At 37.8% G+C, this 20,017-nt stretch overlaps 1 protein-coding gene and 1 long non-coding RNA gene across 5 annotated transcripts in view; both read right to left on the bottom strand.

Annotated features, from left to right (window-relative positions):
* LOC149313245 (catenin alpha-2) overlaps nt 1-20,017 on the bottom strand; it is a 609,699-nt gene that overhangs the window by 390,895 nt on the left and 198,787 nt on the right. For all 4 annotated transcript variants that reach the window (XM_089526338.1, XM_089526340.1, XM_089526339.1 and 1 more), the window contains one exon: nt 11,735-11,938. In XM_089526338.1, coding sequence (XP_089382464.1) covers nt 11,735-11,938 — 204 coding nt within the window. The remainder of the gene's footprint in view (nt 1-11,734; nt 11,939-20,017) is intronic.
* On the bottom strand, nt 821-4,498 carry LOC149313247 (uncharacterized). Its single transcript, XR_016281363.1, has 3 exons — nt 4,320-4,498; nt 2,538-2,706; nt 821-934 (listed from the first exon to the last, which is right to left on the bottom strand). It is a non-coding gene; the product is annotated as an uncharacterized LOC149313247 (long non-coding RNA).

Here is a 20,017-nt window from a genome sequence, read left to right on the forward strand (position 1 = left end):
GCTGGGATACAAATAAAACCGCCGCCGCCTCCTCCTCTAAGGGATATGGAGGACATTTCCACCATATTTGGATCCCCTTGGGGTCAGTGTGTATGTGTGCATTTTTTTGTATTGCATCCCCCCCAATGTTTTGTTTTGCTTTAAAGTGACTCAGAGTACCCTCTTGGGACACAGGATGGCCCAAAACATGGCAAGAATAGCCCCATGTAACCTAGAAGGGTCTCTCTCTTTTTTTTTTTTTTAAATCTCTGTAGGAAATGTGGGGTGTTTGGCCCTTCAAGGTCTCTTGGGGGCTAACAGGATGGAGTTTCCTTATATTAGGATCTTTTCTTCATTTTCTCTTTTTCATAGAAAGAACACAACACAAGTTGGCTCATGAATCTTCCTCACCCATAGAAAACAACGTGGAACTCTCCAAAATGTTGGAGTGGGTGTGACATCTTAGGCTCCTTTGAAAACATGTGATTGTGTTCCCAAGGTTAATAATTTTTGGAATGCAATACTGATGCAAATCTCTCCTTATTGTGAAACAAACTGTAATATTCTGTCCGGGGCCTTCTCTTACTGTCCATTTATTGTGAAGAGAACAGTCATCTGAAATATCGGAAGCTTATCACATTTCTCATCTCAGAAGCCAGGAATATAATTGTGAGAAGCTGGAAAACAGGGAATGTACTAATAAGCAACTACTGGGCAAGAGTTTGGGACACTTGGTTATTGGAAAAGCTTTCTTATACTTTTCAACTCTGTAATGGACAAAAGAAACCAGACACCGTTTTTGATGATTGGTCAGTGTTTATTGATGATATCAACACCAACTCATTTGCTATTGGACCTCCTCCTCAAGCTATTCTTTGGAAAGATACTTTGATCCCAACTTCATCAACTAGCGAATTTGAGTGATGTCTTTAGGACTTTATTTACTGCTGTTACCCTACAAAAGATAACAGTTATGCAAGTTTACATATAGACCTCTAAGGTTTGTTATTTATGAATTAATTGTTTGTTTTGCATTGTTGTTATAAAACCAATAAAAACACTTAATTATATAAAAAAGAAAACAATGTGGCAGAAGGGAGGAGACACCATTCATCCTACAGTATTCAATTCAGTCCTTCCTGACTGACCTATCTTTTCATCTGATGCTTTACAGATTCCAGTAGATTTATTATGAGAAGCCACATCTAATGCTGGTAGTACTATATATACATTGCAAGTTAACCTGTCTCCCTCCTGCTGGCTATTCAATAACTTCATTTTTAAAGGAGTGGGAGGAGAGGAGGGAGGAAAGGTGGGAAATAATCATATTTGGAAAAATGCAACACACACAGTTCAGTTAGAACACTTGGTTTTCAAAGGTTCCCTCTGAACCTCTAATATAAGGATATTCCAACTTAACATTTGAAATTCTAGACTTCAGAATGTAAGTAGCATTTGGAGTTTAGATTAGAAAGTGGGAGCAAAAACCACACAATCAGCATTCACTTATAAATGTGGCTAAAATTTATCCCAGAATTAAGACTCTAGCAGGCTTTCCCCACATAAAATGTGAAACTTGACTATGGACTGCATCCAATGCACAATGCTCAGCAATTAATGTATGTTTTATTTTCATAGTAGTTTTCGCAATCTTGTTAACTTGAGTTTATCTGCCACTATGCCTCATCTCCAGTGGAAATATAGTGCCATGTGCACATTCCTATGTTCCCACATTCTTTCCACACCTTTTTGTTAAAATAGAAGGTGTGGCTGAATTGAACAATTTGTAGATCTGCTTACATCTTTACTGTATTCTAGATAAACATTCAAAATGCAGTATCTTGTTGAAGCTCCTGTACCTCATAAAAATAAGCTCTGCATTTTGTTTATTATTATTAAATTTCATTTTTATTACAGCAGTAGAACAGCAGAATACATATATTTAAATTATGTAGAAAAGGATTATGGCATGCAAGTATGCCCTCTTCTGGTTATCTAAGAAAATGCTATATCAAAGCCATATATTTGATATACACCTGCATTTTGTAATGCTTTCGAAATCCCTTGATTCATGTACAGTTGTAGGAAGCAGCCACATCTATCCAACATCCTGCCCAAAATGTCCATATGCATATTCTAAAAAAGAACCTCTTTGGGCATCTGATTTAGGACAACAACAGTCAATTGAAAAGGCTTCTGATCTAACACTATACCTATCACCCATACAGAACTACATTCTCTACCATCATCACATTTACAAGAAAATTAAGCTATTGAAACAACAAATACCCACAGTATAAGGCACTATCTCTCCCACCACATGGCCCTGCAGATGGCAAACAATGCATTATAAGCAGGATATGCCATAGAAAGTTTAACCTTTGGGACAAGGTTGACCAGTTTACACTTTTGTGATGTCTTTCTTAAGTACTTGTCTGAGACACTGCTACGTTTTGTTAAACCAAGTACTGTTTAATATCTCTCAGACACATAACTCACGTACCCTTTCTTAGTTAGTTACTTTCCTTACTTTCTTGATGTTGTGGTTATTCTCTTACCTGAGATGCTTTAAAATGATTTCAGATCCAAAGGTAATTAATTCTGGGGGCAGAGTTTACTTGCAGCATCAACCAAGAATTCTGAGCTGGGGGCCTCTTGCTGAAATCACTGTTTAGCCTACACTTTGTTCTTTCTAAGCTGATATCACTCTTTCAAAATCTCTAGAATCTGGGAATTGGAAGAGAGAATCTCATTAGCTCATTATTATTATTATTATTATTATTATTATTATTATTATTTCATAGTCTTGTCTCTGGCATGTAGGGCTTGGGTTAGCTTGTCCTTTTCTTTTCCCTGTTCCAGACAGTACTGCCAACACGTCCTAGATTTCCCCCAAGGCAAGTCAAACAGGACCAATGAGAGATAACATTTGCCATCTCTACAAACTGTCATTTGGGGAATACTTGCCCTGCTAATTCCGGGTCTCCAAACTGTCCACTCTTTCTTTGGTGTGTGTTCTGTGTGTGTGTCTTTGGTTTAGGGAACGTATCCACAGGGCCACTATGGGTCAAGTTAACAACAAATATATGTATATATGTGTGTGCGCGTGTTACTTTTCAACTTCTTTCTCTTATCTTTTCCTCCTCTTAGCAACCCCTGAAGCTTCACATCGCTTTAAGTCCAAACTCTCACAGCCTTGTAAATTTGCTCACTGGTTAGTATTATTTTTCCCCCATCCTAAAGAACTGTGCTCTGTTAGGTACTTATCTGTACAGTGGGCCCTGGGTATCTGCTGGGGTTTGGTTCCAGGACACCCATGGATACTAAAATCTGTGGATGTTCAAGTCTCATAATATACAGTGGGATAGTAAAATGGTATCCCTTATACAAAATGCAAAATCAAGGTTTGCGTTTTGGATATATATATATATATATATATATATATAGAGAGAGAGAGAGAGAGAGAGAGAGCTTTAGGTAGTTTATTTACCCCATATATACTCAACTATAAATTGACCTCAAGCATAAGTTGAGGGCAGGTTTTGGGGACAAAAATATGGATTTTGGTATAATGCATGGATAAGTCAAGGGTAAAATTTAGGGGCATGTAACAAAGAATGTAAAGGATGAAGTAAAGGGAAAACAATGCCAAAGAACTTATAGAATACCAGCAGGCATAACTGTTTGTGCTCATACTAAAGGTTGGATGGATGAGAGAGTACAAGGCAACAATGCCTTTAGGACAGATTACACTCTTGCCTTTCACCAGGGGATGATTCCTTAGTTTATATAAGAATTTAAGTACAGCATTTACATTGGCCCATGGATAAGTCAACTCAGGTTTTTACTGTAACTAAAATTTTTAGATTTATTTATTTTATTTGGTTGAAAGATTTATATCCCACCTTTCTCCTACAATGGAATTCAAGTTGAAACCATGGATACAGAATGCATAGATGCAGAGAGCCAACTATATTTTCCATGTATTGTTTATAATATATGGATCTCTACCACAGTATTTGTTATTCCCAGTGAAATTATTGCATATGCAGTACTCCCTCGCCCCCTTATCTGATTTACACAGGTATGAAATCAGCAGAGAAGATATATATGTGCTAAATTCTAAGGTAACATTAAAAATACTGCTAAATTAAAGTTTGAAAATGAACAACAAGCAGTTCTTCCCAAGAGCAAAGTGTCACAACAAAATAGATTCTGGAGGAAGAAATAGGGTTGTAATTGTTCTTTTAAACACTGATTAAATATATTAAAAAGTCTGAAAAATATTTCTCTGAACTCTAATTGAAAGGCCTAAAAGAAGGTCTGCAAATCATGTTTACCTCCAAATGTTGTTAGATTGCCACTCAGCATTCCTCACCATCATTTGTGCTGGATAGCACTATTGGGACATGCAATCCAATAACATCTGGAGGGTTTTAAAAACACATCACAGTTTCCACAATGAGGAATTTTCCAATTTGGATTTGTACCTTCAAATTACACCAGTTAGCAATCTGTAGGAAGACTAATCCTGCCATGTTTCCTAACAAAATAGAGAGTCAGGAGAAAATCATAAAGCTATACAAGACATTCAGAATGACATCCAATTCTTTATTCATGGCGATAGTACTGACTTCCAGCCATATTACATGTCTCAGTATACTGAATGTAATGACACCACTTACTGAATATACTATCTAAAACTGGAAGCTACAAGTTTAATATGGTCTCCATTTCCAATAGAAAAAGCAAAGTTAATAGAAATACATGTGCTGGTTTCATCTGCCTCATACAGCATCCACTCAAAGAAAGCCAGCATGGTGTTGTGATTTTAGTAGTGGACTTGAGACTCCGGGAGATCATGCTTTGAATTCTCAGATCCATGGAAACCTTGAGCAAACCATATTCTGTCAGCCTCAGAGGAAGAAAATACGAAGCCTCTTCTGCAGAAATGTTGTCAATTAAACAAGTCAAAAATGACCCTAGGGTGCACATAAAAACAGCTCAGGGTGCTAATAACAACCCACTCAGAATGTGCTTTTTTGCAGCTCTGACAATATTGTACTGTGCACAAGTACTCTCAGCAGGATCTGCAGAAACCATACAGGAAAAACACCCTGTTTTTCAGCAGGGTACAGGTAGTACTATATGTAGGTAACTTAGGACCTATATGCTATTTCTGCTTTGCCTTGGGACATTACAGGCGGTGCCTGTATGCACACACATACACTTGAAACACAAACACTGAAACTTGTATTACTTATTTATTTAAAATATCTATATCTTACTTTGCACTATAGTAGTTCAAGGCTGCTCAGACAGAACAACCATAAAATACAATTTTTAAAACCCCCAAAACATTCCACTTATTTAAACATCAGAAGATCTTGGCAATGGGGAAGTTAACGGTTTAAAATTATTAACTATAATACACGACCAGAATTTTCCATCAAACTGTGGTTTAAAATAAAATTTTGTTCAGATGAAATCACTGTCAGCTATTTAACGAGAGGTTAAAATAATTTCAGCCTGATCTGGTACACTTCACTTTGCATTCTTAGGGAGCGGGGACCATTTATATTTGACTGTTATAACTTTAAGTTAGAAGTAGGATTCATGTCTCTGGAGTAAAAAAAATATACATACAGATTATAAAATGTCAAAAAATCAGGACTGCAAATGAATATATATAACCTCTGCAAACACAAACTGTGTCTTAGATGTAGATACCCTGAAGAGTAGTATCCTAGGGAGAAAAATATGGATAATTAAAGCAATTTATGTTTATAAATACAATACCAATTAATGAAGAAACCGATAGTATGGATTTTTGTTTTATAGTAGATTTTTTCCTCAGTAATTGTAACACTTTTCTTATTTTGTACATACAAACACAACCAACCAACTAACTAGTTGTGATTTCTTTCTCCAATGGGCATAGCTGAGGTTGGCATAGCTAAGGTTGGCATCGTAGCCTTGTTTCAGCTTATTGTTATGAGTTATTTATTTTGTGTTTATTTTTATTATTTCACAGCCTTAGTATTATCTCTACTCCTACAGCTGAGAACAGAACACAAGAATGAAAATTAAAATGTTTTCCAAATCGGGCACCTGTAAGATCATAGTTAGGAAAAAGTACTTTGCAAGAAGAAAGAAAGAAAGAAAGAAAGAAAGAAAGAAAGAAAGAAAGCAGAATGCCTCTCTCTCCTGAACAAAATGTGCTGCCTGTTCAAGTATTAAGCAAAAGAACACATCAGTCTGTCTTCCATGAATGCAAGATCTAGCTGAACATTTCAACAGTATGCTAGAGGGAATGAGACCATCAAAGCAAAAAATTGGAACAAATTGTTTAGATGCCTTATCGGCAATCCTAGGGGTTCCATGCTGTTATGCAGTTTTGAACTGTGCTTACCAGAAGACAGAAAACAAGTAAGTTGGACCTGAAAAATGAAGGCAAGCCAAGGAAAGAGCCAGAGAGCAGGCAGTTCCCAAGGAGCAATAGATGGATAAATAGCTCGGAGATTCTCTCTATGTAGGTTTTCAAGCAACCGTAGCTATGACTTTAAAGGCCCAATTTGCAATAGCCCTCCAGACTCTGAGCTTGGCAATGGTCTCAGCCCTGATAAGACATAAGAACTGATGGTTGGATGGTGGCTCCCTACAACCTGTTTGTGACAAGAATGTACCCTTTCTGAAAGGTCAGATATGAAACTAGGAATTACTGGCCAGAGATGCAGGTATCCTCTGCAAGACAAATGTTTCTGAACAGCTGAAGCTGATGCATCTTGTACAAGGATAATCTGGCAACAGTGATTCACACTTGGCAATATCCCCATGTTCATTCATGTAGTGTGTTCGATGGAACGTTGTACTTCAGGAATGATTGGAAACTGAAATTAGTTCAAAGTACAACAATTGTTGTTGTTGTTGTTGTTGTTACTAACAACAACTAGGGTCACTCATTCAGGGACACTCATCAATTCTGAAAGACCTAAACTGGTTCCCAGTTCATTTAAAAGAGCCATGTAAGTTCTTGTTTGGGCCCCATTAAAGCTCTTCACAGTTTGTGATACAGGTATCTTAAGAGATATATTTTCCCATTACAACTTTTGTGTCACCTCCGTCAGAGATTAAATGAGTGGCACCAAATGAGAGGCTTTCTCATCTGTAGCACTTTACCAAGATGAAATCAAGCAGGAATGCTTTGTCCAAGAAGACCTTCCTGGTGCCCACTTTATTATGTCTTTGCTCTCTGTTATTTTACTGGTTTATACTTTAAAATGATGGAAGGGATGCTACACTTTAAATCTTTGGAACTTCATGTCTTCAATGCTATTTTAATTCTGTATAGCACTAATTTACTTCACTTGTTTATTACCTTTACCTGTTTCATTGTCTATTTTACTTTGCCATGGTTTTAAATTGCATAGTAAACAGCTCTAAGACAATCATGAACAGGTAATTATAACATGCAAAATAAAACATGACTTGAACTTATTCTACAAGTGTATGGTATGAATTATCTAATCAAAATTCAATACTTTCTTATTTACTTTGCATGAATTGACAAAAAGTACATTCTAAAGCCACAGCAGTTTCTCATCCTGAACAACCAAGACAGTAACACTGATCACAAGCAACCAGAATCAGAAATATGCTACTAATATATAATAAAGAAAAGAGATTTTTTTGAAATAAACCATTTAGAGATTTAAGTTATCACTTCAAACAAAAATATGTTTATACCCTCATTCCATTGCTAAAGCTGCTTCAACATCTAAGAGGAAGGTGACATGTATCAGTAAATCCTTTTCTTCCAAGCAGTAAACTCCTCTGTATCAAACTGGGATACTATTTGTGTTTCTCATCTGAATCTGTGAAAAGAAACCTCATTGGGCTTATCAAAAGCAGTTATTAACAGAAAAGAAAAACTAGCATCTATTTTAATGGCTATGATTTTCTAAGCATTCCCTGAAAAGCCAGAAATATAGTTCTATGATCAACTGGTTTATGGCATTGTCTAAGCTATTATAACTATATTAGACAACCCAGGTGACCTAGGTATTTATTTCTGTCAAGGATCAGTGAAGACTGGCTTGGAGATGGCGATGGATATTTTGCTGTGTGGAGAATGTAATTTATTGCTCACTGTCACAGAGATTAACCTTATGCTGCTTCAAATCACAATCCGAAGGAGGACAAGAATGATCCTTTTCCCCATTCAAGCATGAAGATCAGCCAGTTGTTAAATATGGGCTTGGGTAGCATCTTGCGAGTTCATAGAGTTTAGGTTTCCACCAATCTTTCTCAATATAGTTTGGTTCTGCTTTCTAGATCCGCAGTCTCTAAGTGCTCAATAAAATGTTTCTCTTCTCTGCCTCCCTCCCCCCATTTATCCTAAATACCAATTTGACATTCACTTAATTTGGCACCTAAGATAAATGGTTTTGCATTTCATGAAGTAAAGCTGCCCACTGCTTTACTTTTTCTTCATCAAAACAATAAATTATGTGTCTTTCCAATGCACAGGTGTCCTTTTCCATTTTCAAGTTTGGAATATTTGCTACTCTCCATAGCATTACACAACATTTATTAAGGATTGTCATTAGGCCAATAACTATAATCGGTATAAGTCACCATGAAACCCTCTCTCATATTTGATATTTGGGGTTTTGGTTTCTACTGTTAGAGTTAGTATGAAGCCACCCATCTTAAAGATTCAGAGAGGACAATTGTTATTATTATTGATTTAAAAAAACAACAAAACTGAATTGAAATTATCCCACATCTGTTTTCCCTGTGGCAATGAAGTCTTGAGAGCAGGGTTCTCAGTCTTTACTTCTCCATATGTTAGGACTTCAGCTCCCAGAATCCCTTACCATGGGCCATGCCAATTTCTGTAAACTGAAGTCCAAAGGAGAATTCACTGTTGTGAGAGCTCTTCTGTGATAACCTTTTGAAGATGGGGCAGATCAGTCCAATGCATGGTGTGTCCAATGCAGATGTGTCCAATGCAGATGTGTCCAATGCAACAAGGAAGCTCATGTGTTATTTTAAGATGCTTTCAGATGGAAGTTTTGTAGATGACAGGACATCCAATATAACTAAAATAAAATTTAGGATGGTAGGTGTCTTTTGCATAATTACATTTTGCATAATGAAGGAAAAACAACAATGATTATGAATGGCAACTTGGCTTCAAAGGGTTAAAGACCAACCATGCATACCAAAGGTACAATTCAGCTCTCCAAATATATCCTGCAAAAAGGGCTTTCCATATTCCAACATAATTAGACTTATGAAAAAATACTCTATGCAATGAAATTCTAGGTTTCTGCTGACAAAGTGTAAGAAGCTCCTTAATTTTTACAATAGTTTTGTTTAAATGTTTGACCCACAAAAATATAGGGTCGAAATGCCTAGCACTGAATAGGTTGCCAAGTTTGGTTCATTCAGCAAAAGCTTCTGCATTCACTGAAGGAAAATCTGTTCGGGATTCCCCTCACGCAAGGGGAAATCTGCATGTGCTCAAGCCTCATTAGAAGTAATGGGGCTCGTGCCCGTGGAATGGTGGGGCGCGGGCGCGCACCCCATTACTTCTTCTGGGGCGCACGAGAGGCTTTTCCTGTGTGACTTTCAGTGTATGCTGAAAGCCATGTATGTCACACCCAATGTGGGCACACTGTGATAATAATTTCAAAAACCTATTAATGCTGCCTCATTTGAATATGTTGTTGTCAAAATAACAACACAAACATGCATACACTGGTTAACTGCAGTTATAAAGTATTCATACATTTTTGTGTGCCAAACATTTAAAATGTATAAACTTCCCTAGAAGTATCAATAAAATTAGTAAAATTTTATAAGGAAAGGTAAAAGTCTTCTGCTATCAAAAAGGTTTGCACCTAACAGCAGATTTCACAAGCAACAGATGACAACCATCAATCAGCCTATGTACTATCTTTTAGAGCTTCTACCAAAGCAATATTTCTATAAGACAAGGTTGTACAAACAGCGATGCCAAAATGGCATATCTCACATCATCATCTTCACCTGTTATTTAACTCAGTCTCTTTATAGCTTTCCCCTCAAGATAAACCCACATCCTTTATTGTCATTTTCACTCCAACATCTCAACTGCCACTTGATAAAAACAGCAAGGCCTTAATTCCTTGAAGTCAGCTCCATATGACTGAATGATAAAAGTGATCCAGTGTATTAGAATAAAATTTGGCTTCACACATACAGTAAAGAATGGGAGGAAACGTCAATTTCTTTCTTTTTACATTTGACATTATTGGTTTTCACAAGGAGGCATAATAAACGGTGCATCGTTTCCATGCATTTTTACAACCAATTGAAGAATATGGGTACTTGAATGTGGTCGGATGAATTGCTGAGAAAAATCAATACATGAAGCACTTTATCACTAGAATATACAATTCATTTTCGTAAACATGCTTCAAAATAAAAAAGCAGAAGGGTTCCCACCTCCTTGTCCTTTTCTTATTCAGAACATGAAAAGGCATAATATCTCCACCTGTAGTTTTCAAGAAAATAAGCCTCTGAAATATCAAAAGAGGTCTATGCTGCCCTCTGGAAAGGAATTCTATAGCATTAGCTGTGATTAACTTGAAGTAGAAAACGTTGTATTATTCAAACAAACAGAACTCGACAAGAAGTGAAAAATTTCTCTCCAGTACATTGAATGCTAACTGAATGGCTTTGGCCTTTATGTCATGCATTTTAAGAAAGGAAATTGTAGTGCAGACCAATTACACATACTTTGCCAAAAAAAGGCATTTAAGATTTCCATTTGGAGATGGTTGTGATACACCCATCAAGGAAAATGTTTATCCCTAACACTGAAATGCCCAGACCCTGGATAATATAATGTGTACTTCCGCTGGCAAATATTGTAGTTCCAATATTTGGAAATTCTAACCACTATACTTGAAGTATTTCAAATATTTCATTGTGCACACTGCCATCATGATAGAGATTACTCAGAAGCACCAGGGAACCCACACACCTCCCTTGCTTAATAGCAGCAATTAGACTGTTAGCAAACAGCTATTCTTCCTTTATGGTTTCACTGTTTCATCCCAGTACAAACCCAGAGTTCTCACATCTGTCACAGCAGTTAATAATGAAGGAAATTACATCTCAAACAAAGAGTACAGAAAATAACAATTTATTGTCTCACCTGACTTTCCCATCTTCAAAAGGAAATTTTACCCATTTTCACAGCAGCATCTGAGTTTTTTCACAATGTACAAAATGGCATTTCAGAAAAATCAAAGCTTCTGATACAATTCAGCAGATGGTATTTTATCTAAAATGGCACTGGTGGGATGGCTTACATACATTATGTATACCCAATCATTTTCAGGAGACTCAAGAAGATTCATCCCTATGATAAACCAAATTGTTGCATTTATATTCCGCTCTTATAAGGAGCTGCACCTGACTTCCAGATAACAAACACCACCGCTAGCATCACCATCACTAGCATCCACTTTCACTCCTTACTCTTTACTATGAGCCAAAGTTCCCAAGATGAGCCTAATATGCCGTACTGTTCCAAAAGGATTAAAAATGCAGGTACTGCCATCTCTACTTTATTTAAATTGACTTCCATTGGGAAAGGAGATAGAACTGTGAGGATTTGGCAAAAGGTTTGGCAAACCGTTAACTATATATAGTAGAAGGATGTAGAGGAAGAAGAGATCAAAAGCAGAATTTCACTTACATTATTCATGTATTCACTAAGCAAGTCTTGGAGGGCCTGTCGTACAGCATTGCATTCAGCTACAATTCTCTCCCGCCGGTCATCGCGAGTGCAGGACGAATCTGCCATGAGTGCAGCGCCACTGATGATACTCTCCAATCTCTCCTCCAGAGATGGTCGAAATCGGGCTTCACTGAATGTCATGGGGTCTAAAATAATCTTGTTCTGAAAAAATGAAGATTAAAATGCAGATCATTAAGACTTGTGTTTCTAATAATAATAATAATAATAATAAAGTTTATTTATATTTCCCGCCTCTCCCAAGGATCGAGGTGGGATTACATCAATAAAAATGATACAATAGTACAAAAATACAATCAATAAAACATGAATACAGTCAGCCCTTCATATACACGGATTTTTTATACATGGATTCAAGCATCCACGGTTTGAAAATGTTCAAAAAAAGTATAAATTTCAAATATCAAACCTTGATTTTCCATTTTTTTTAAAAAAAGGAACACCATTTTGCTATGTCATTATATTTAATGGGACTTGAGCATACACAGATTTTGTTATCCATGGGGATCTTGGAACCAAACCCCAGCATATAACAAGGGTCCACTGTACTGAATTAACCAACATTCCTATTAGTTATCTAAAATAACAATTCATCAATAGCCAACATAGTCAGGAGTGCAGTGATCATCATAACCTTTTAAATGGAGTCCAGTGGATAATTGTATTTATGAACATGGATAACTAATGATGGATTTTCTCAAAACATCATAGATAACAATCAATTTTAATAAAATCAGTTGGATATGAAATGACTTCTAGACTACCTAAGTGATGTTATCTAGTTTCTTCATGACTGCCAAGTCTTACTCTTCTGATTTCTTGACTACAGTCTCCCTTTTAGTTAATGATTGTGGTGAGATACAGAAAATCCTGAACTATGTCTCTCTTTTAAATTAAAATAAAACTTTATTCTTGAAACAAATAAGTACACACCAAAATATTTATTTATTATATTAATAAATATTAATAATCACATACTAACAATAAAGATAATATGCATGCTGACAATAAACACAATAAAAGACTTCCAATTTTCTTCTGCCACAGTTGTTAATTTAAGGCTCCATGTTTTATCATATATAGCTAAGCCATAATAAGGAGGTGCATTCTTAATTATTTCAATGTCTTTGGTCCAAAACACACTGCACAAATAATCCAGTTTGGCATTGCTTTAACTGCTCTGGTTCAATGCTATGGAATTCTGGAAATTGTAATTCTTTGAGACATTTAGCCTTCTTTGTCAGAGAGCCCTGGTGCCACAGTAAACTACAATTCCAAGGAATCCCCAGTACTGAGCCAGTGCAGTTAGAGCGGTCTCAAACTAGATTTTTTCTGCAATGTGTTTTGGACCTTGGTTACCCAGTTTAAAGTGATATGAAACATCTGTGGTTATTCTTTTTTGTCTTCTTGACGTCTATTGACTAAGAGGCCATTATTATTAAAGCCACACATCATACCACTGTGGCTGGCTTCAACACCAGACAAATCTGACCTTTCCTTGAAAAAAACCCCACCTGCGGCTCATATGTCGGCTGTAGCCTTCTCATCTCTTGAGTTCCACTTACTGTAAATACTCATGTATAAGTCTAGAAATTTAGGTCAAAAAACTGACCCAAAAAACCTGAGTCAACTTACCCATGGTCAATGTAAGTACTGTATCTTAACTCTTATTTTTTAAGTAAGAACCATCTCCTGGTGAAAAGCAAGAGTATAATCTATCCTGGAAGCACCAATCCCTTCTACTCTCTCATCCATCCAGCCTTAAGAGTGAACACAAAGAGCTATGTTTGCTGGAATTTTGCAAGTTCTTTGATATTGCTTTGCTTTGCTTCATCCTTTAGATCATTTGCTATATGCCCCTAAGTTTTACCCTCGACTTATCCAGGGATCATATCAATATCCATGATTTTGGCCCCAAAACCTGCCCTCGGCTTATACATGAGGTCGACTTATAATCGAGTATATACAGTATATCTCAGAACTCCACTGTGGAAGCTATTTACATTCTGTATTATTCAGAAAATGTAGCAACCTTCATCAAATCCCTACATGAATCCCACAGCCTTTACTCCCACATCACGTTTTCTCCCTCTGACTACAAAGCAATCCAGGCCGGCCTTCCCACAATTAATCTTTTCCATCTTACCCCTTCCTAGGACCTTTGCCCCTTCTACACACATTTACAAAAATTCAGAGACAGAAGAAAGAAGTAGTCCAGACTTCTTGATTTCAATTACATAGAATAAACTGAAACCCTTACCACTGCCACCCCACAGACAGTTCTATATGGTAAAGTAGAGAGGTCAGCTACAAAGGAAGCATGCCAGCAATTAGATTTTCTTTATATGTTTTGGGTAGAAAAGAAATGCTGTCAAAACCCAATTACTGAATGAATAGCTCTTCTCCTAATCACACTTGTTCTTCAACTTTGGGGCATAAAGCCACAGAGTGATCCATTCTCAGTCAAAGAAGCAATAGGAAGTACGGCACTGTACACAATTCTGATATTTGTTTTGGTTGGAACAATTTCCTTGATGTTCTGGCTTTAGTACATTAAGGGCATTTCATTTTCACAGTAATGACTCCTGCTGACATCTGTAACTGGATTTGCAATGCAGTTAGGAACATACAATCTTAAATGCCATCTATCTTCTTTTGTAGAATCCTTTGCCACAATAATAGGGGTTCTGTATCATCCTTGGGCTATTTCTAATGCATAAAAGTCTCTCTATAGACTAAGGTGGCTGCTTTAAAAGGGAAGACACTCTGCCTTGAGACACTCTAAGTACACCACCTGCTGCCCAATAAAACAGGTGGCAACCAGAAGAACCATCCTAAGAAAAATGTGTGCTGAAGCAGTCGGTTAAGCTGTCTCTACAGTTAAACATAAACATGAAATAAAAGATAGGGGTGGGGAGAAAACAAGAGAACTAAGAAAATCAAGACTGCCGTGTTGATTTAGCAAGAAATATTATGGTACAAAAAGGCCAACAAGTGTGTTTTATCTGATATCTGGCCTCTGTTCCTATCAAAGGTAGAGGTGCAACCTTCATAATCATTGTTTACAAAGAGTTTGCCAAGCAATGCAAGAAGAGAAAAACACTGCATCTTCAGAACTTGTAAAACAATTAGTACAAATGAATCATATTCTCTGTATGGATAGATAGATTTTAGATCTTTTTAGAGATTTGTAAATAGTAAAGGGTTTCTAAATGATAGACAGACAGATATCTGCACTATTCTAAATGCTTTCATTTGTTGTACATTGTTCAGTAGGGAGGTAAAAATACTTGCTTTTCCTTTGCAATCTGGGGACGAATAATTATGAATATTCTTTCCATGCCTACTCTAGAGTTGCATCTCCTAAAGAACAAGGCTGAGGGATGATGAGCCCCCAAGAGTTATATAGCGCAGAAGCAGACAATGTGTGCATACCACCATAGTTATGAGAAATGTGCTAATAGGTTGGACAATTTACTTTGGCGTGAAAAATTTACTTCTCTAGACCATTTCATATCCATTTCCAGCTTTAATATCTTTGTTTTTTTCCGCTTCAAACAGCAAAGCTCATGCAAAACACATTCAACAACGTAATTCCTTCAAACTGCTGGGCAGCTGTTAATGCTTGGCTGTGATGCTAACAAAACCTTCTAAACCTGGTGGCAAACACCCAAGTAATTTAGGGACTAATTTAGTGAACTCAATACCCTTGTTGTTATTAAAGAAAGGAAGCAGGGGAAGAAAGACTTTCCTGGTGGCAGTTTTAAATTTAGTATGTGGGGGTGGAAGTAAAGTTCTAATGGAAAAAGCACGGCAGCAGTTTGTGGGGAGGGTACCATTTTGGGTGACACTTTCAGCTGTGAAAAGACAGCATAGTGCTGGATGGCATTTTAGTACCATTACCAGAAAGAAAAGCTGCCAGGTCTGTGTGCACAAGTGAGAAGCTGTTCTACAGTAAGAGAACTGACTAAGGTTGAACAGCAAAACAAATTTTAATCTGAAAAATTGTTGCTTCCCCCCCCCCTTTCAAATCCAAAAATAGCTAAAGCAGAAACTTCACGTTTCGTGGGCTCAGTTTGCCATGTATCATCTTGTCCTCCTGCCATTTCTTTCTCTCTCTTTTACACTTACTTATACACACACCAGAAAGAGAGAAAGAAACAGAGGAGGGGGTGCTTTGTACAGTTTCTAACAAAGGTATGTCTCGCTTTTGATAGTAAGATAGCTCTAAAGCCATTTGAACTGAGTTTTGTCCCTACCGGTTCTACTCTGTGGAATTTGCTTATGCATTGGCAAGGAAATAAGATATGTCATTAAAAAATAAAGATGAATCAGACAAAAGCTTACTTGTAAGCTACCCAAAGTGTTTAAACCGTTACCGCATCCTTATGTTTTCCACAACTACTGATAGTTAGTGAATGACTAATGTAAAGTGTTCCAGCTCATTTACATTTCTAATTAATCAAAACTATTAGAGTCGTAAATCAAAGCCTGACAATGTAATTCAGATTATGATTAATTATCTTGAGATTCATAGCTGCCAAAGACAAAGGAACAGAAAATCTTCCTGTGGTAGAACGCCCAACATGAATTTGATTTCAATCCTGTACATGGATCAGAATACTAAGCAGTCACATCCCTCTGAAAGTGCAATGACCAGATCATCTCCTAGCTGAGACTGGTGATATTCAGAGACCAATGCCCATGATCATTTATAACACTTGGTTGTTCTTACCCTAGATCCATTACAACCAGCCTATGAGCCAGATTTCCCAAATCCCATTTTTCTGGCATAGTCTCCAGATCAAAAATAGGTGAGAAGTATAGTGTCTAGATCAAGGGAAATAACAGTGCCACTCTATGCTGCTTTGGTCAGGCCTCACCTGGAATGCTATGTCCAGTTCTGGGCACCAAATTTCAAAAACGATGTTGACAAGTTTGAGCATGTCCAAAGAGCAATCAAAATGGTCAGGGGTCTGGAAACCATGCATTATGAGAAGAGCTGGGTATGTTTACCCTGGAAAAGAGATGATTAAGAGGTGATATGATAGCCCTATTTAAGTATTTGAAGGGGTATCACATTGAGGATAGAGGAAACTTGTTTTCTGCTGCTCCAGAAACTAGAACACGGAACAATGGATGCAAGCTATGGGGAAAAGAGATCCCACCTAAACATTAGGAGGAACTTCCTGACAGTAAGAGCTATTCGACAGTGGAACACACACCCTTAGAGTGTGGTGGAGTCTCCTTCTTTGGAGGACTTTAAACAGAGGCTGGATGGCCATCTCTCAGGGGCGATTTGATTGTGAGTTCCTCTATGGTGGGGGGGAGGTTGGGCTGGATCTCTTCAGGTCTCTTCCAACTCTATGATTCTATGATTAAAATATAGGGACTATGCTGGATCAGCATACTCTCCAACATTTCAGACATGACACTTGGCTTTGGCAAGGAGTGATTTTTCTCTGCTTCTTTTGCAGTTGGCCTCATCTGTACACCGCACCCCCAAAGCAGCCCAAAGTCAGCACTTTTTGCCCATCTGTTTCAGGCCTCAGTTTCCTGTGTAGAAAATGATGTTTCTTGTGAAAAAGAAATGTGAATTTTGTGCAGAATACGTCCAGAACTGTGAATAGCCTTGGAAGACTATACAATTTTCAATGACTTTCTTGTAATGGTAACAAAATTGCTAAAAGTGCTTATTGCTTCCTTCAGAAACTAAGTGAATCATCGCATTCATGCCATTGACACATTGGATGGCCTGGGCTATAATCTGGACTCTGCCTTTGGCTCATGCTCACAACAGAACTGCTTCGCCAGGTTAGACAATATTGGTTTATCCAGCCACACCTGGCAAACTATAAACTCCATACTGTGCTAGATAGCCTCCAACCTGTGACAAGACAGTTTCTAGATTGTCCATGTTTTGGGCAACTCTTCAAGCAGGTTACACAAACTTCTGTGTTTTCTTCTGTGGTCTTCTTCTAACAGAGTTCCTCAAGTCAAAGTACAAAAAGAAGAAGAATATCGAGATAAATTCCAAACAAGAAACCAGACTGACACAGCAAAGACATCTTTAACGCACCACACAATAAGGTCAGACTCACATTAAAAACCATTAAAAGCCTAAGGTAACAATATTGCCTCTGTGTGTATTCATGTGTGTGCATGCATCTTCAAGTCACCTGGTGACTTATAGTGACTCCATAGATTTCATAGTGCTTTCTTATGCAAGGAATACTCAGAGATGGTTTACATATACATATACCTGAGCAAAAACCATGATACTGTTCTAGGGGAGGGTTTCACATCGTGGCACACAGTGCATGGGGATAAAATCCACTCGAGTGGTTGTTTTCAGTCAGAATCTTATTATATCATTTAAATCATTTATATTCATTCTCTGCTATCACACTGTTGTTTCTTTGTAAGTGTACTTCTCAGAAGACAGTTGTCAGTCATGCATCAGAGGTTCTGGGGAAAGAGAATTGCTAGGAGTACATCTCCCAAGCCTCAGCCACTAGCCTCAGCGACTTCCCCTCTGCCAAGCAATTCATTCTAGGATAATAGAGGAAGTTACCATGAGCAGATCCCATATGACAAGTTATAACCTAGAGTGCTGAAATGCTTGTTGAATTCTTCACTTCCTTTTCACATCCTGAAGCAGGAGACAATAACTGCCACAGACGCTGTCATGTGCAGAGGGCCTGGCTAGGAAATCCATCATTAACCTTTTTCAAAGCAATTGCTGTGTTTGTCGGCTTTTGCATAAAAAGACACAAGAGGAATCTAGTAGTACCTTTGAGATAAACTGAGAAAAACAATTTTCTGGCATAAGCTTTCTTGTACTCTGTCCACTACAATTAGATGCATCTAATGAAGTGGACTGAATCCAGAAAAGCCTAAGCTAGAAATTTCTTCCCAGTTAATCTCAAAGGCACTAATGGATTCCTTTATGTCTTTTTGTACCAACCGATCCATGATCACCTACCTAGCTCTATGGTCTCCTCCCCCATGTATGCAAAGCATTTCTTTAAGCACTGTCACGGCAATGTTAAATGTGGAACATACTAAAGAGACTGTACAACTGAATGAATACAAGTTCAATGAATGCATTATCATCATGCAAACAGGCACAAAGGAGCAAAGTTAACTAGTGCCAAGAATACAGCATCCAATTGTGCAATGCATACAGATGGAACATGAAAGACATGTCCTAGTATGATTCAACAGAACATGGACCACAAGGCTCCTTTAGGAACATAAGAAACACACCAACTGGAGCACACAGAATTAGATGACACACTGATCCATGGGAGGAAGCAGTCAACCACAGTAATCTGGAAATAAATGGACCAATGAAAAAGAGAGATGAGCATTACATTAAATCAAATTTAAATACCATAAGATACATATCCACCTTACCTGCCATAAAATGTTGGGAGGTCAATATGATGGGTTATATAATAGAAAAGGCTATTCCTGAAACATGATTATCTTAGACACAAGTGTTGAGATAACAAGGGGAGGGAAGGATGCGTGGGTCAAGCCTGCTCAAGGCCATTTCAGTCAAAAGAATCTGGCTGTAATAACATGGAAGAGGCAGTGTGGGAATGAGAGGAGGAAATATGTTTATTAGAATCATAGAATCATAGAATTGGAAGAGACCGCAAGGGCCATCCAGTCCAACCCCCTGCCATGCAGGAAATCTAAATCAAAGCATCCCCGACAGATGGCCATCCAGCCTCTGCTTAAAGACCTCCAAGGAAGGAGACTCCACTACACTCCAAGGAAGGAGTGTGTTCCACTGTCGAATAGCCCTTACTGTCAGGAAGTTCCTCCGAATGTTGAGGTGGAATCTCTTTTCCTGGAGCTTGCATCCATTGCTCCGGGTCCCATTCTCTGGAGCAGCAGAAAACAAGCTTGCTCCCTCCTCAATATGACTTCCTTTCAAATATTTAAACAGGGCTATCATATCACCTCTTAACCTTCTCTTCTCCAGGCTAGACATCCCCAGCTCCCTGAGTCATTCCTCACAGAACATGGTTTCCAGACATTTCACCATTTTAGTCGCCCTCCTCTGCACACGCTCCAGTTTCTCAATGTCCTTTTTGAATTGTGGTGCCCAGAACTGGACACAATATTAATTGTAGTGAATAAGAATTAAGCCCGCCCAGAATTTTAGTTAGTTTAATTAGGCAATGCTAATACTTGTTGGTCATTTCTGAC

The sequence above is a fragment of the Sceloporus occidentalis genome, unplaced genomic scaffold (genome assembly GCF_023333645.1).
Source record: "Sceloporus occidentalis isolate IW3139 unplaced genomic scaffold, rSceOcc1.0.p SCAF_5, whole genome shotgun sequence".
In the NCBI taxonomy this organism is placed as follows: Eukaryota; Metazoa; Chordata; class Lepidosauria; order Squamata; family Phrynosomatidae; genus Sceloporus; species Sceloporus occidentalis.